This window comes from Hyperoodon ampullatus, assembly GCF_949752795.1.
Source record: "Hyperoodon ampullatus genome assembly, chromosome: 1".
In the NCBI taxonomy this organism is placed as follows: Eukaryota; Metazoa; Chordata; class Mammalia; order Artiodactyla; family Ziphiidae; genus Hyperoodon; species Hyperoodon ampullatus.
Window position 1 is genome coordinate 48,815,019 of NC_136914.1, and position 18,399 is coordinate 48,833,417.

The window sequence follows — 18,399 nt, forward strand, 5'->3', positions numbered from 1 at the left end:
TGGCCGCGGGTCGCGTGGGCCGAATCGCGGCAGCCGCTGCGGGGCACATGACTGCGGGCTCAGCCTCCGCCCCGCCCGCTTCCCCGCGCAGCTGCCGGCTGCCGCCTCCCGGGGCTGCGGAGAGCCCGGCCGGCGAGCGTCCCCGCCCTGCGCGCTCCCTTTCCCTCGCGAGCTGCGCCACAAGGGCGTCGCAGCTGCCCCGGCCAGGGAAAGCGAAACCAAAGCGGGCCTTCCACTCCCCATCGGCCGGCCGGGGGCAGCGGGGCCGCGCTCGCTCGGCCGCGGAGCCGGGCGCCGGGCACATCGGCCGGGCCGCAGGCGCCCGAGGGTCCCGGGTCTTCCGGCCGCTACTGCGGCGGCGCCTCCCTCCCTCCCTGCTTCCCGTCCAGTCGCCGGCCGCCCGGCCCGTGAGCGGTGCGCGGAATGGGCAGGTGCTGCTTCTACGTGGTGGGGACGCTGTCCCTGCTTCTGCTGGTGACCAGTGTCACGCTGCTGGTGGCCAGAGTCTTCCAGAAGGCCGTGGACCAGACGATCGAGAAGGTGAGGCGTGGCCGGCTGTGTGTGTGTGTGTGTGTGTGTGCGCGCGCGCGTGTGTTGGGAGGACACTTCAGCCCACCCTCCCTCTGCGGGGGGAGGATCTGCATCCCGGCGAACCCTCTAGACTAGAGCCCTGCTTTCCTCCTTGTCTTCTTGGGGTGGGTTGGTAAGGGTTAAAGAAGGAGGAGAGGAATGAGAACGCTTCCGTTCCTTTTAGAATAATAAACGAGACTAATGATCTAGACTTTTAAAGAATTCACTTCTGTCGTTTGCATCCCCGCCCACCCCGGGCCCTCCTTACGCCCCGATTTCTGTTGGGCCCAAACTCATTTCCCTCCCACTTCATGAAGAAACAAAACTAAATGAAAGACCCCACAGGTGTGTTGGCTGCTTGCTGTGGCCTTGGAAGCGATGTGGGGTGGGATGAGAAGCGGCTGTGTGGTCTATTGTGTCCTTGCCTTCCTGGGCTGAGCCCACGCTTGGTAGCCAGGCCAGGCCTCTGGGCTGGGTGACTTTCCAGTCCATCAGAGTCTGTGCTTACCGGCCGACTTAGATGTTTGATATCTTGTACCAGCAGCCTGTGTTGCTTTGTTTCACCGTGGATTCTTGCTCTTCTCAAACAGCCGTAAGCTTCAGGCAGAGATACATTTAGATCCTTAAAAGAATCTGAGCCCATCTCTTCCCCCTAGATGTGTATGCTGGAGAGCTGGTCATTTCAGATTTCTCCATCCTATGATTTCACCAGTAGTCATTTCTCCTGCCCTTTCACCCACACCCACCAACCTGTGTGGAAAGAGGAACTAGAGAGAGTTAATGGGATCGCTTTTTCCTTTAAAAAAAGATTATTGGAGCAGCCTTTCTTGTTAGCACCCATAACTGCATGCCTAATTTCTTCCACTGGTTGACACTTGCTGTTGGCCAGATAATAAAAGCCCGGGGCCTCCTCCAAGATTGATCACTGCACTGGCGCTCCCAGTTAGCAAAACTGGTTCGTTTCAGGTGGCAAAAGACATATTCCTTTAATAGAGGCTTTTCTAAAGGCCATCAATTACTTGAAATCTGACGGTTAAAGGCAACTTAAAAAAAAATGCCATGGCAAAGCATAGTTTAATTTTTTAAAAGTTCACATTGCCATTGGGAGACAAGGCCCACTGTCTGAGCTTCTCAAAGGCCATTGTTTTCTCTGAGCACCCACGTTCAAAGAAAAAACTAAACTGAATCTCTCCACGCTTGTCCACCTGCAAATCCATGGCAAGATTGTTTAAGGATGTAACCTCTTGCTTGGGTGACTAGAGTTAAGCAATCCAATTGCAGTCAATTGAATTTTCTTGTGTGGCTTTGAAAGGCTGTTTCAGGAGAGCCCTGTAGGTTGAGTGATCTCTGCCGTGGCTCAGATATTATCAGCCTTCTGATGCTCTGTGGGTCAACATTCATGGGCGGTGCGCAGGGAGGATGCCGGGGGATGTGGGCTGTAAGGCAGCTTGGCTGGGACTTGAGTTGGTGTTGATATTTGGTAATTGGCTTTTAAAGGTGGTTTTCTCCATGAGGAATGGACTCTGATCTGACTGATAAATTATAGTACAGAGGAAGTGAACTTTCAGAATTGCCTCACCCTGTTAAGGAATATCGCACCATGTGGTGTGTAAAACTAAACGACAGGGCTAGTTTCTGTGGACAGGTGTGGGAATATTGTAAGGCAACCAGAGGTCACGCATTACCATCATTACCATTCTGCTTTCCTGGATCACCTGTAGGATGGTAGCAAGAGATGGCGGGAAAGAGTAAGGTCTCTGCAGGTCAATTCGTGGGCATGAATCCTGGCTCCACTGTCTACTAGCTAGGTTACCTCTGGCTGGTGCTTAACCTTTCTTGATTTTAGGTTCTTCCATCTGTAAATGGGGATAATAACAACTCCCATAGACAGAAGGACTATAAGAATTATTAGAGAAAATGAGTGTACTTATCATGGGGTATAGTTGATATGTATAGTTATTTGTAAATGATAACAGTTTTATTTTCGTTAGAAGGCATGTAAGCAAAGAAAAAATACATGAGATTTGAGGTCAGGCACCCTATGTTCAAATCCTAGCCCTGACATTTCCAAGCCTTTTGACTTTAGGCAAGTTACTCCTCTGAGCCTCAATTTCATTCCTTGGAGAAGTGAGGATGTTAGCCATCTTGGGCACAGCGGTGCATTTACCATGAAGCTCACAAAGCTCAAGCTTTGGGTCCCTCACTTGCATAGGCTCTTCCAAAGCCTTCTACCTAATTCTGTATCCAAAGTTTTCTTTTCTTAGGGAGGGCCTCCACACCATGTATAAGCTTCACACAAACCCAGGATCTGCCTCTGTGTGTGCTGTTGCGAGACTGAGTGAGGTAATCTGAGCACAGTATCAGGCACGGAAGAGGTGATCAGTTATGGCTGCCGTCATTCATTCCGTTAATGTTGTTATGGAAAATTCATTCATAACTTGACTTTAATATACTTGCAATATAATCCACTCTGATACTCCCAGTTCTTCATTTTTTCATTTGAAGACCGTGTCCTGTCTTGTCTACATCAAAAAGAGAAGAGAGAAAAAGGATGAAAATCAAATGAGTAGGTTGGGTTAATTGTGAGAAGCTTAGTAACATAATTCCTATGAGAAGAATTTGTCTCATGTGATAATTATCTTTGATCCCACAGTAGCCAGGGGTGATTGAAGGGAGATTTTAATTTTGGCCATTGAATAGAGTGGAAGGAACCAAGGCGGTTTGGTTCCATTCTTGCCTTGTGATATTATGCCTTGCATTGGGCAAGCCCTGTAATTGTTTCTCTTTACTTTTCTCAATTGCAGAAGAGCCAGAGTAATGCTTCCCTCCTTGGCCCACACCCGCATCCTGGGGGACACTCTGAGCATTAACCAGGCCTTCCCTGTCGAGCATTTTAACCTCCCTGAAGACAGAGCTTTGCAGAGACCTAGCAATCTCTTTTCCTCCCTAGAACCTGGAAGGGCAGGATTTTATGTGACATTTCATCTGGTAACCCTGCTAATTGTTCTGGCACCTAGTGTAGTGCCTGGTACATGGTAGGTAGCTAAAAAGCCTGCTGCCTCACTTTTGATCATTTTACTTGAAAGAACAGTGTCCTAAGAATCAGCAGAACTTGGTTAAAACTCCTTTTTCTGTCACTAACAAATACTTGGATTAAACTGGACAAGCCAAGTAGCAAATTATTGAACCTCTCAAACCCTTAGGTTCCTCATCTTGAAAATGGGGGTAATAAGAATGCCTACCTTTGGGTTGGTGCAAGAATGAAATAAAAGGATTGATGGAAAGCATATAGCACAGTCCCTCCCAAGCACCTGACTTTGTTATTGTTATTTGTATAGGCAACATATTTGTACAGACAACAGTAAACATTTGTTATTGTTTCCAGCTATTCGCTTCTCATCTAGGAACTGAAGCTTATATAGTAGATAAGTTTCCTTCTAGCTTCAAATTTCCAAGATTCTTTGACACAGGCATACGACCTGTGCTTGAGAACAACTCTGCAGCTCAGGATATTAAATTTGCCTTTAGGCTTGTTGACTGTTTAAACATCTCCCAGAAATGAGGACACAGAGCTGGCCAAAGTCAGGGCTGGCTAATAAGAGATGGGCTGGCAAGGGAAGCAGTGAGAGGGCAAGAGACTGTTGACACTTTGCTTCCTATTCACAGACCAAGGACGAACGATAGCCTTAGGTCTCAGCGATGAGACAAACAGGACAGATTCCCTTACCCTTTGCCAGAACCTGAGGCTCTGGGCAGGTACCAGCTGGCCTCCATTGGGAGCCAAAGCAACTTTGGAGTTGTTCTAGTGCCTCAAGAAATAAAATATAATCACTGATAATTTAACCAACTAACATTGATTGGTGAATATGTGGGGTCTTTTTAAAAGTCAAATGAGTAAAACATCTTCATTGTTGTTTATGTAAAGACAATCAAGTATATGTAATCTTAAAGGGCTCCTTCTTGCCCGGCTACCTCATCTCCTTACCTGTCTCTTTTCAGAGTTAAGAAGACATAGAATCTTAGATTAAGAAAAAAACCTTAGCCATCACTTAATCTGTTATTTTCTAGTCAAGGAAACTGAGACTGTGTCAATTTTGAAATGGATGGTGGTGGGTATCGAATTACCTTTCACCTATATGGCACTGGATACGTAGATAAGTGACTTACCAAAGTCCAAATGGAGAGGCTTGGGGGGCAAGCTGGGTCTCCTAATTCACTTTTCCCATCCCGAGGATGACCCTACATCCCATTGCCTGTGACAGTTCTGGCTTATTTACACCTGTTATCCCGGAGCAGTTACTAGCACCTTCTTTCCTTTCAAAAGATTCCTGGTGACAGTAAATTCTACCCTCACATATCACACTGTCCTCCACTTCTTGGCATTAAAGAGGAGCAATGCTCTCTGAGGAAACGAGGCACCCTCACGCTAGCTCAAGAAAGAGCTAGCCGTAGGGGCTTCCCTGGTGGCGCAGTGGTAGAGAGTCCGCCTGCCGATGCAGGGGACACGGGTTCGTGCCCCGGTCCGGGAAGATCCCACATGCCGCGGAGTGGCTGGGCCTGTGAGCCATGGCCGCTGAGCCTACGCGTCCGGAGCCTGTGCTCCGCAACGGGAGAGGCCACAACAGTGAGAGGCCCGTGTACCGCAAAAAAAAAAAAAAAAAAAAAAAAAAAGAAAGAGCTAGCCGGCTTTTTATAAAGCCAGAAGAGGAAGCTCATAGAAATCAAAGGGTGAGAACCACAGCACAGTCAGGCCTCCTCCTGCCAATCCAGTAGAAACTGGAAAGCCAGCAGGACCAGGCACACTCTGTGTCTCCCACGCGTTCCTCTGCTTTCCCCACCAGCCAGCTTCCTCTGTTTCCTCGGGCCCAGGCTGTTTCCTCATCTGGAGCTTCCCCAGCCCTGACCCTATATGACTCTTCAGCTGCTGAGCCTCCCATGAACATGCTTCATCTCCCAGTTCCTTCTTTCCAGATTCGTGATAGAGTCATGTGATTGGCTCAGCACAAGCAGAAACCATAGATCTGTAAACAGAGGCCGTATCCTTGCCAGATTCTTTAACTCGTAAGCAAAATTATCCAACTCCTCCCTGGCTTTTAGAAACATGATCTGGTGACATCAAAATCATATTATGTTTCTTTCAGCTGTTACTAATTCATGGTGACCGTGCGTGCATTCATTACTAATGGTTAAGACAATGGAGTAAACCAATAGTTCTCAGTGTTGTCCCTAGACTCTAGGGAACCACATCAGAATCACTATGGCAATTTAGAAAATAGAGACCCCACCAGCCCTGCTGAATCAGAGTCCTTAGGAACAGCACCCAGGTCAAAGAGCTAACCATGAAGTCTATGACTGGTTTGGATGGTGATTACGTTAACCCATGTCTTCACTCCTTGGGATGGCAATTCTTTTTTTTTTTAACTTTGTATTTTATTCTTTATTTTTGTTTATTTTTCTGGTAAAAAAAAATACATGCCATTGTAAAAAGTCAGACAACAAAAATTAATAAAAGAAAGATAACCACTGTTACATATATTGTTGATTAATCCACATTTTTTCATTGTGCCTATATAGTAATACATATACTTTACAGAAATGGGGTGCTTCTATTTATTTTTAATTTATTTTTAATTTGCTGTATTTATTTTTAATTTCAACTGGTATGACTAACATATAAAAGGGTTGATAATTCTAGTTGGTGCTATTACTCTTAGTAATTACTATTATTCTGCACGTTTACATTAAAGGAGATATCTTTAGGGAGGGAGGGGAAGGTTCTAGCTTGTGAGAATTGTTTTTGTTTTCTTGTTGAATAAAGTACAAGATTTCATTGTCAGGCCGCAGTGAAGGGGCCATCTGTTCTGCCAGACACTTGCTTGTTTCCCAGGGAAGAATCGACGGGTGGGATTATAAGATCATTAATGAAAACACAGGATGTTGGCCAAGTGACTGGGCATTAATGGCCTATATCATCAAGATATATACTCTATATACATGATACATTACATGAAGCGACTGTTTTTTATCAAAGCTGGTAACTAGTCAGAAGCAACTGAGGAAAATAAAGGCTACTTTCAGTGTTGCTCTCTATATCCAAAAGCACTTTTAGGTATATTCTTTGGCAGTCATCTGTTTATTTAGCAAATATCAATATTTAATGAGTGTGAACCATTTGTGAGGCAGTGTGCTAAGAGCTACAGATACAATAGTAAATGAGACACAGTCCTTACTCTTACGGAATTTATGATCTAATTCAGACTTTTGGGGCTCAGACCCTTTTATTCTCTTAACAATTATTGAAGACCCCAAAGAACCTACATTTCTGTGGGTTATATCTATTGATATTTACAATATTAGAAATTAAAACAGATACATTTTTAAAACACAAGAATACACAAACACATATTCCGTTAGCTGTAAGAGTGATGACATCATTACAAGCTGTGCGACCTCTAGAAAGCTCCTCTGTATGCTCATGAAAGAATGAGAGTGAAAAAGGCAGACTATGTCTTAGTATTATTATGGAAATAGTTTTGACCTTGGGGAACCCCCTGAGAGGGTCTTGGGGACCCCCAGAGGTCCTCAGACCACCCTTCGAGAACTACTGATCTGGTTTTCATTTAATTAATTTTGTTGATTTTTAGAATAATTTTAAAAACAGCATAATGTCTCTGCTTTATTTCTGTAAGGCCAATTTGGAAGCTATATTATTAATGTTTTCAAACCACCAGGATTTTGTTTAGTTTGTTATTGGGTTGGCCAAAATGTTCATTTGGTTAGTGAATGTTCAATAAAGTTCTTGGTGAAAATGAAAAATGTGTCTTTTATGTTTACTTAAAACCGAACGAACTTTTTGGCCAACTCAACATACATTCATATGTCTTTTTAGTTTCATTAGTCCAGTGTGAAGGATAGTAGTTTGGGCCATCGGTGATGCAGGTTCACCAAATCTCCTGTCTTTTCCTGCATGTGAAACAAACTAGACTAGAACATAAGCAGCTCCATAATTGAATTCCTTGATAATTCCCCTCTAGCCTCAGCCCTGCCAGGGAGTTTCTATTCATATGACACAATTTAGTATTTAAAGCTAGCCTGAAAGCTCTCTTTGAAGGTAGGGAGTGCTGCCTTATGTAGCTTTGTATCCTCTTCCCAACCTGCTGAATGAATGTCATACAAAATAGGTGGTCATTAAACATTGCGTGGATGAATGGAAGAACGAAAACAACATCTTCAGGATGATTTTGTTTCTATATTGTTATTTAGCTTCACATTTTTGTTCCGCTCTGTAGGCCAGTGGTCACGTTTGCCTCACTAATAGTTTATACCTTTAAAGTCTGGAAAATTCACCAAATAATCCAGCTTTCCAGCTTCTCCGGAAACATGTGGCTGTTTTGCAGTGCTGACCCCGTCACGGTCCTGTGTGGCAGCAGCCTGGGCAGAATAGAGGCTGCTAACCTCCCTCCCTGTTCCCACCACGGTCACACCCCTGTTGTCCCCTGGCTGCAAGGCTCAGTGAAGGTGCCCTTTGTCATGGTGCTTGCTCTGCTGTCTTTCATAGAGTAGAGAAATATCTGTTTGTGTTTGATGCTCTTTACCAAAAGAAGGAAAATGAAAGATAGCCTGTGTTTAGCAAAACGTGTTTAACAAAATGGGAGAGGGTATATTTCTGTGTAGAAGTGAATATTATTGCTGGGATTTGGCTTGCAAATATGTACACACCTGTACCTGCTTCACTCATTGACCTTTCCCACGGGGCTCCTTTGGCATCTGAGTTTTATACTCTTTCTAGAGAAAGCAAGGCAGAATGCCATTGTTATGGGAATGTAATCATTACTCTTGCAAGTCCCATTTTAAGGATATTACTTTTAATACTCTATTTCTGATAGTCCACAGTAATGGAGGGAAGAGGAGACGTAGAACATTACTTATTTCATCTTTGAGAGATATAATCACAACCAAACAGGTTGTAAAAGAATGACTGGCTCCACAGGTTATACACAGAACCCAGCATTATTGTCATGGCCACACTTCTTATTTATTCACATCTTAAAATACTTTATCTCATCCACTCCTTCAGCCTCTTCCCCCCAACACCCCGCTGGCTGGAATCCACATATATTTCCCCAATTTTCACCTGGTCCTTTTGATTAAGTTTCTGTCTGGTGGCTGCTTTTTCTTCAGGCTGGCAGGTCTCAACCTTGGTTTCACATTTGTAATTACCTGGAAGCGTTTAAAAAGTACTCTAGTGTGTATTTTGAGGCAGGAGCTTTTTCAGGATAACTGTTCCACCTTCTTGTCTTGTATGTAATTTTTTTTTAAGGGTCAAGTTTTTTTTTTTATAAATTATTTATTTGCTTATTTTTGGCTGCATTGGGTCTTCGTTGCTGCGCGCGGCCTGTCCCTAGTTGTGGCGAGCGGGGGCTACTCTTCATTGCGGTGGCTTCTCTTGTTGTGGAGCATGGGCTCTAGGCACGTGGGCTTCAGTAACTGTGGCTCACGGGCTCAGTAGTTGTGGCTCGCGGGCTCTAGAGTGCAGGCTCAGTAGTTGTGGCACACGGGCTTAGTTCCTCTGCGGCATGTGGGAATCTTCCCGGACCAGGGCTTGAAGCCGTGTCCCCTGCATTGGCAGAGAGATTCTTAACCACTGAGCCACCAGGGAAGCCCCCCTTGTATGTCATTTTATAGTCAGAGTAGCAGCTTACACATAAACTAACATTTGAACTTCAACTGTCAGATCTCATTAGCCGAAATCATTGGAGTTGCAATTAAAGCAAAATGAGTTCAACAACCGTGACATTAAAAAAAAAAAAAAGCCAAGGCATTTGTTCTTGAGTTAAAATAAGGTCAGAGAACAAGGGTAAAATGTTAATGGCAGCGTATTTCTTTTACCTCAACAGAGAATTTAAAAAGGTAAATTCTCTGTTGCATTGAGTCTGCATTGGGTTTGCTTAATTTCAGGGAGAAATTTTTAAAATAATGCAAACCAACTGGTGTTTTGATATATGGTGAGTTTTATTAATCTGGAATCCAATGAGAATCATCCACATGCTATTAGATGAGGTTCTCAAAGTTGGTCTGCATCATCTCTGGGTGAATTTAGACGGTGTAGATGGCAACATGGATGCTGAGTTTGTGTTTAATTATTAAGTAGCACTTTGTTGAACTAAAAGAACAACCAGCAGTGCTCTTGAAGCCTGAAAGTTTCCTTTAAAGTATTACTTACTCCCATCAAGCCCAATGCAATTCCCTGAGTGCTTATTTTTATCATCTGGACGTGGCTTATACCAGGACAGCCGGTTCAGCAGCCATCGTTGTGCTGCCTTCCCAAAAGATCTCTGTCAGGCTGGCTTGGATGTGTTGTATCTTGTGGCTGTACCAACTCATGTCAGCTCTCAGCAGAAGCAGCCAATCCAGCCCATACCTGGGGGAAGGTGGGCAGTTGAGTGTTGCTGGTGCTTAAATGATCTGTCAGGGGATGACAGAGGATGGCAGGTGATGGGCTGCGTCAGGTCAAGAACCTCAGACTTTATCCTGGGAGCAGTAGGGAGAGTGTCTGTCCTGATAGAACTCTCTGGAAGCTGATGTGGATAATAGCTTTGAAAGGGCCAAGGCTGGAGAGAAGGAGACCAGTTAGGAGACGACCTGTTACCTAATTACCTATTAGGAGACTAGCTAATACCGAACAGTATTGTCTCAGTCCAGGCCGGTGATGAAATAGGGACAGGAATAGACGTGGAGAAGAGGAGGAGGTAAACTCAGTAGGACCGAGTGATTGATTAGGGGAGAAGATCATGAGTCCCTTTTCTGGTTGCGCTGATGTTGAGCAGCCTGTGAGGTATCCAGATGGGTGTTTTAGGATGGATCCATACAATTGAAATGATCCAAATAATTTCAGGCATAAGCCCCTCTTTGGGCCCTGCACTGTTACATACAGGTCAATTTTGTGTCCTTAGCTAAATGTCTTCTTGAAACAGGGCCTATGCTTGTTGGGCACAGAGAAAGCTCTCATTATATACATATTGGCTAATTAACTGAAAGGTAAGTTTTTCAGTCCAAATGATTAACTTGGCTGTTGACACTACAGATTGACCACGTAACTTGATCATCTTTCCAATACCTCTTTTGATGGTAGTGCTACCATATTATGCCTGGAACAATTCATCGTGTTTTGCAGTATCCAAAGTCACATTGTAAAACTGATTTGGGACCTTACGCTGATGGCTAATTTAGCACAAGTGGAAAACTCTGCTGGCTACAGGGTTGCCTAGTGGCCCAGGAAGGTCTCAGGGCCCAAGTGATGGTTCCTCTATACAGTTTCACGGTCTTTCTGGGGTAGGTTGCCAGATAAAATACAGGATGTCTAGTTAAACTTGAATTTCAGATAAACTACAAATAATATTTTAGTGAGTATGTCTGTGCAATATTTTGATTCATTTCAATTTATCAGTTGTTAGTATCCTCCTACATAGACATCATCTCTCTGTCATACACTTTTTCTTGAATTATTTGAATGCAAGTTGCACTTTGCCCCTGAATCCTTCAGCATTGCATCCTAAGAATTAAAGCAGTTTTGACATGGCCTATGCAATATTTGGGACATCCTTGGGCATCCTTTGTTTTTATTCACTAAATCTGGCAGCTCTACCCTGAGGGTGCGATGGTGGGGCAGCTGCTAGAGTGGCCAAGCATGGGCTTTGCAAACCCACAGACCTAGACTTGCTGGGATTTCACTTGACTTACTGGCTCTCTGAGTTTGGGAAAGCCGGTGCCAACATTTCCTTATCTGCAAAATGGGAATTCTTACCTTGCAGGGCCAGCGTAAGGCTTAGAGATCCTGTCCATAAAGCCCTAGCACAGCACCTGATTCCTGGAGTCTTCCAGTAAGTAACATTTTAGCAATGATAATTGTCCTTCTCTGAGCTGAATGTCAGGGAAGGAGATAAAAATAAAGAAGCAACTGTTTTAGAAATGTTGGCAGCTGTATTTATAAACTCCCCTCTGTTCTCTCATTCCCCTTCCCTACTTAATGTGTACACACACACACACACACACACACACATGCACACGCACCACCCCCACACCATCCACTCTGGGGTTTACAGTGGGTTCCGTAACAGCCGTTTAGTAGAGGAAGAAAAGAGACATGTTAAAGGTACAGGAAAAACCAACACTCTTGAGAGCAAGATTTGAATGGAATCAAAGGTGGTCTGAGACTTGTTTGAGTGTTGACTCAGCTAAGAGTAACCAGGGAGAGGCCGGTGATCGGGGTGGAGGAGAATCCCGGGTTGTCACAGCACCTGCTGTCACTGTGGCTCTGGCAAGCTGCCGGGGATCGTTTCTGTTAGTAGGTTTTCATTTGCTTTGTTTAGCAAAGGACTCCAGTCTACCAGATGTTTATTTCCATCCCGGAACTTCGTCATCCACTTGAAACTTGGAGGAACAAGTTCACATCAGACTGTCATGAGAACAGCTAGTCTTACCCTCCCTTCTGGGAAAGATTTTGCCTTCCTTCTTTCTGGGAACTCTTCCCCTTGTCTTTGGACTTTTTTTTTGGCTAAGCTGGATACAAACCAGGCAAGATAAACTTGGGCATTTAACCATCTGTTCACTCACACTGACTGGCTCTTTTGGGGTTCATAATTCTGAGATGATTTTCTTCACTCTAATAAATAAATGAGGTTGCAAATCCTTTTTTTTATTGAAGTATAATTGATTTACAGTATTGTGTTAGATTCAGGTGTACAGCAAAGTGATTCAGTATTATATATATATACACACACACACATATATATATCTATATTCTTTTTTTCAGTTCTTTTCCATTATAGTTTATTACAAAATATTGACTATAGTTCCCTGTGCCATACAGTAAATCCTTGTTTATCTATTTTATATATAGTAGAGTGCATCTACTAATCCCAAACTTCCAATTTATCCCTTCCCACTCTGCCTTCCCCTTTGGTAACCATAAATTTGTTTCTATGTCTGTGAGTCTGTTTCTGTTTTGTAAATAAGTTCATTTGTACTACTTTTTAGATTCCACGTATAAGTGAAATCATATAATATTTATCTTTCTCGGACTTACTTTGCTTAGTGTAATAATCTCAATCTCTAGTTCCATCCATGTTGCTGCAGCAAACCCTTTCTCACTGTGAAGTTCTTCACACACTGTGACGCTTGTCAGGAAAAGCTGGCGAGGAACACAGAGTGTTACATCAACCGTTCTGACAATAATAGGAAAAGAAATACTGTACAGCCCAGTGTGGCGGGTGGAGGCCCTTGGCGCTTGTGAGGGAGAACTGACCACAGCTGAGGAGGCATCAGCCTTACCTCTGTTTTACAAGGACAGAGGAAAAGCTAGATGAAGCTGGTTCTCTGTTTCTGCTCCTTCTGCCTTCCCTTGGGGTCTATTAATACATTTTGTAGAATCTGAGTTTCTTTCTTAGATTTTCACTTAAAAAAATGATAAGGGAACAGTTATTTTTTCTGCTTACAGAATTAGTTTACTTCTGTTGTAAAAAAAAATCCAAACAATGCAGAGAAACATCACAGAGAGAATGCAAGACCCTTCATAATCCTGTTGCATAGAGATAAATGCTATTAGACATTTAGTGTGGAGGCTTAGTGATTTTGAGGGTAACTAAAAGATTGAAATTGTAAAATTGTCTATATATCACCCCCCTGGTTTCATGTTTGCATTTTATCTGCTAGTCTTGTCCAAACTTATGCATATTTTACATTGTCTGCTTTTACCATTTAACATAGGTTATGAACATGTTCCTTAGGTCTTTGTAGTTTTTATAATTCTAATTGCTTTCTACTCCAGCCTGTGAATTATCATAATTCCCTAAGTCATTCTTGTCCTGTTCAACATTTTGGTTATTTCCGATTTTGTACTAATTCCTTGCTGTTTCAACCGAAACTGAATTTTATGTAGGGCTGGAAGAGAGAATCATGACTAAAGACTTTTTCTTTCCCCTTCTTTCATTGTTAACATTTGTTGGGTTGTCTATATTTGAGCAGACTCATGGAAGCGACATGATTCCTTTTTTCCTTTAGACTAAGTCCTGGAATCCTCTCATCCCCAACCTGAAGATGGTAATAGTCAAGATCGCAGTCACCATTTACTGAGTATTTTGAGCATGGCCTGCGATAAGCGCTCTGCTGAATCTTCATTTCATCCTTACAACAATCTTAGCCAAACCCTCCTTCCCACGTATGCCACTGTAACCTTCTGAAACACCTCTTGCCTGTGTCAATGCAAAATAGGCAACGTGGCACAATAGTTAGGAGTGTCAAATAAAAAACAAATCTGGGGCTTCCCTGGTGGCGCAGTGGTTGAGCGTCCGCCTGCCAATGTAGGGGACGCGGGTTCGTGCCCCTGTCCAGGAAGATCCCATATGCCGCGGAGTGACTGGGCCCGTGAGCTATGGCCGCTGAGCCTGCATGTCCAGAGCCTGTGCTCCTCAACGGGAGAGGCTACAACAGTGAGAGGCCCGCGTACTGCAAAACAAACAAACAAACAGACAAAAAAACCCAAATCTGATTGTAAAGGGGAAAAGACTTTGCAGTAGGGGCAAGGGGACTTGCATTAGGGAGAACCTCTGTGTGGTCTGCAGGGCCTCAAGGCTTAGCCAAAAGGGTTTTCCTTTTATAGGGAGGAGTTCATGGGGCTGGGAAGGAGGGAAACCTAACCAAAGTTTGGTTAACAAACATTTTTCCCCCCAGCTTTATTGAGGTATGATTGACAAATAAAAATTGTATATATTTCAGGTGTACAATGGGATGCTTGATAGGCACCATGAAATGATTACAACAATCAAGCTAATTAATATATCCATAACCTCACGGAGTTAATTCTTTGTGTGTGTGGTGAGAACACTTGAGATCTACTTTCTTAGCAACCTTCAAGTGTCCAATACAATGTTATTAACTATGGTCACCGTGCTGTACCGGCATTTCACTCCCATTGATCAGTGGGGTCAAGCTGTTCAGCTAATCATGATGAGGCAAAAAATGGGAATCTGGAGGGTCATTGCCTAGCCTTGTCTTAGGTAAACAAGAGAGACATCTGAGAATCTAAGTCACTGGGGGAAGGGTGTTTCTTTTCAGTCAACCATCTCCCGGAACACGGAAGCAGAGATTCCCGAACCATTACTGTTTTCCAGGGGCATGAGGCTCTGGTAAAGTTCAGCCTTGCCAGAAGCACCGGTTTGCAGTGAGTCCTGGGGTGGGAGGCTGGCTGCACCCTCTGCTAGCAAACCTCAGGCATTCACCTAACCTCTTTGAGCTCTGGTCTCCTGAGGTGTAAAATGGGGACGATGATTTCCCTCTTGTAGACTATGAAGGGGATTCGATGAGATAAAGTGGCAACAGAATGCCTGGCCCTTGATAGTATTCTGCAGCTCAGAAACCTTCCGTACTCCCTCCTTATATATCATATAAAAGCTAGACTCCTGGGACCCCAACCTACCTCTCTAAATCAATCTCCCTACTCCCTAGAAAACCCACACCCAGTCACATCTAATACCACCTCTCCTCTGTATCTTTTACTGTCTCATTCTCCACATTCACTCTCTCTGATTAAGCAGAGGGCTCCAGGAGAGATGGCCATGGAACATTCAGGGAGGAAGGGCTCGCTCTGTCCAGCCACACAGGAGAGTCGAATCAACCCCAGCTATCCATGAGGAACCCACCCCCATGACCTCCTCTGCTCGCCAAATTTTTGTTCATTCTTCCTCGCTCACTTTAAGCACTACCTGTCTCCATCTCAGTTCGTAGAATCCATTGTCTGAACACCACGGAGACCATTGCCTGGTATACTCATTGACCATTTATTACGGGCTACTTTCCATTGTTGGTTATCTTGCATGTGTGAATCACCACGCCCCAAATAGAGTAAACTCCTGGAACACAGAAACCATATCTGTGTTGCTGGGTATCTCCTACCTGCAATGCCTGGCACAGACAGTGTTTGGATGATTTGCATGTATAGTTCTACACTTTGCAAGAAAACCATGGGTATAGCACTGCTTTAAAAAGTTGTTAGGGGCTTCCCTGATGGCGCAGTGGTTGAGAGTCCGCCTGCCGATGCAGGGGACACAGGTTCGTGCCCTGGTCTGGGAAGATCCCACATGCCGCGGAGCGGCTGGGCCCGTGAGCCATGGCCACTGAGCCTGCGCGTCCGGAGCCTGTGCTCCGCACCAGGAGAGGCCACAACAGTGAGAGGCCTAGTACCACAAAAAAAAAAAAAAAGTTGTTAGGAAAAGTTGTTAGAGACACACAGATTTTTCTTTCCACCCACAAAAGGAACTGGCTGCACTTAGCTCTTTAGTGTGCTGGATTACCGATAAGACACACAAACTAATAGGTGCTAGATCTATGTGTTTCTGATTCTAGTGAATCTGTATCTGAATTGCTTTCTCTGTATCTGAATGTGGCTGAAATGGCTAGGGAACAACCACTTCCTCTGGGTACACTTTAAAGGCTCCTTGGACTTGTAGCTGTCGAGCTGCTGTTACAGGCCCTTGACCGTGGCTTTGCCTTTGACTGATCATGCCTTTCTTCTGCTCTTCTCTGGTTGTCTCACATCAATTTCTTCTCTCCCAGCATCTTATAAGCAAAGTTGATGGAAAATATAGTTTTCTAGTACTACATTTTGTTGATTGAACCAATATTTCTCCAAAACCTGCATTGTCCTTGTGGAGTGGAGAGGAGTAAAGAAAAAAGAAAAAAAACCTACTCTTTTTTTGTAGGTCAGCACCTTCCGTTTTGAGAAGCCAACTGTTAACCTAATATGTTCCAATATAGTAGCTGCACTTTCCTTCTCATTTTTGGTTGCTAATATCACTGCTTCATGTAGATTCCAATTAACCTCAATTTTTGGAAGATGTTTTCTGTCCTGAGCACTTTTTTTCCTAAGAAATTCCTATGTAATGTGTTATAGGGTTCAAAGGAAGGGATGATCCATCCAGTTAAGGGGAGGGTACTCAAGGAATTCATGGAGGAGGAGAAATTATTGCCCTGCCTTTTTCTGGAAATTTCTGGATAAGAAAAAGAGGTTCTTTTTTTTTTTTAATGTATGTATGTCTGTCTGTCTGTCTGTATTTATTTATTTATTATTTGGTTGCACTGGGTCTTAGTTGCGGCAGGTGGGGTCCTTAGTTGTGGCATGCGAACTCTTAACTGCAGCGTGCGTGTGGGATCTAGTTCCCTGACCAGGGATTGAACCCAGGCCCCCTGCATTGGGAGCATGAAGTCTTAACTACTCTGCCACCAGGGAAGTCCCAAAAAAGAGACTCATTTTAATGAAATCAGATGACTTTGAAGGTATCTGTGGGCCTTCAAAATCCTCTAGAAGACAAATAATTATTATTTATGTGTTACACTTCTCATAGTTAACATACTAGTTTTAGGTAGGTTATATTCATGTTACTGAGCTGTTTCGAGGTGCTGTGTGTATGCCTATACCAGAGAAACTCTACCAGATAACTTGTATAACTAAAATGTGTAGTAGGTTTATACCCATTTTATTAAAATGTTGTATGCTGAGGTGGGGTGGGAGAGTGGAGTAAAGGGGCACTGGGTTCCAGACCCAGTTCTGACATGAAGCAGCTGTACAGCCTTGACCACAGGCCCTCCTGACCCTGCCAGGGCCTCTGGGTTCCATCTGGTAAGCCTCTCCAGTTATGCTGCCCTCTCTCTCTCTCTGGGCCCGACTCTCTCCCTTGTTCCTCCTCAAATAGCTAAGACTCCTGTTTAGAAGATAAGATAAAAGACCACGAAACTCTTTAAAAAAAACTGCCTAAAATGATCGGTTAGGCTGCTCTATGGCCAGGGCAGGGAGAGAGTAATGTGTGCAGGGGCAGGCGGGGAGGGCTTCACAGAGGAGAGAGTCTGAGCTGGATCCGGAGCTTGGAGGAAAGGGGTTTCGTGGTTTGTCTTTAAATTTTTCTATCTCAACAATCTGACCTCAACTCAGTAAATCAGTACTGATAGTAAAGGCCAAGAATATTTCAATAATGTGTTGTTTGGCTAGAAATCTGATGATTAGATGTTCCGAACTGATGCCAAACCACAGAGAGTCCCCAGTTCTATGACACGGCCGACTCATGGATGTGAATTGACTTCCAGCCCTCCAGATGACTGTTTTTGCTTTGACAAGCTTAGGTTTTCTGCATCCATTTATTCCGGCGCCACTTTGTTTTTCCCTGCAGAGATTCTTGGGATATTTTCCATTGAATAATAGAGTTATATCATTAAGTTCCCTTGCGACGTTGCTTCTATTAAATTGGAGGCCTGGACTATTAAAAATTGGCATCCTGTTGTGTTCTGTGTCACAGGATGTTTTAGCATGTGATTTCTGTCATGTTTTGAAGCGGTCCCTCTGTTGTTTGTCATTCAAATCCTCACCGCTAGAGGAGTGACAGGTGATATCAGGGGATGCTTCTCTTGCAATCTAGTTATTGTTTCACTAGTGGCCCTACACTGTCTTTATCAGCAGATCCCATTTTCCTCTTGTAAAAATTTTTCTCAGTGTGAATTTTTTTTATTCATTATAAAAATTTGGAAAATACAAAATCTCATCCAGGAGAAAATAACAATGATCCAAATTCCAACATGCCGAGTTAGTCACTGTTTGCGTTCTGGTTTATTTATTCTGTCTATGCTTTTATCCTTCTCAAGTACTTCAGTAATCTTAACTTTAAAAATGCAGTTTTTCTTTATTAACAAGTTAACTACTAGATATTAGCTTTCTGTCTATTAACTTTGGATGCTGTATTAATCAGGCTTCTCTTGCAATGCTGGATAACAAACAACCCCCAAATC

At 43.7% G+C, this 18,399-nt stretch overlaps 1 protein-coding gene across 2 annotated transcripts in view; it reads left to right on the forward strand.

The window, feature by feature from the left end:
- Positions 1-423: 423 nt before the first annotated feature.
- The window catches only part of SCARB2 (scavenger receptor class B member 2), a gene marked incomplete at its 5' end in the record, with an annotated part of 65,143 nt that continues 47,167 nt past the window's right edge, over positions 424-18,399 (forward strand). For both annotated transcript variants that reach the window (XM_079717901.1, XM_079717902.1), the window contains one exon: positions 424-540. In XM_079717901.1, coding sequence (XP_079574027.1) covers positions 424-540 — 117 coding nt within the window. The remainder of the gene's footprint in view (positions 541-18,399) is intronic.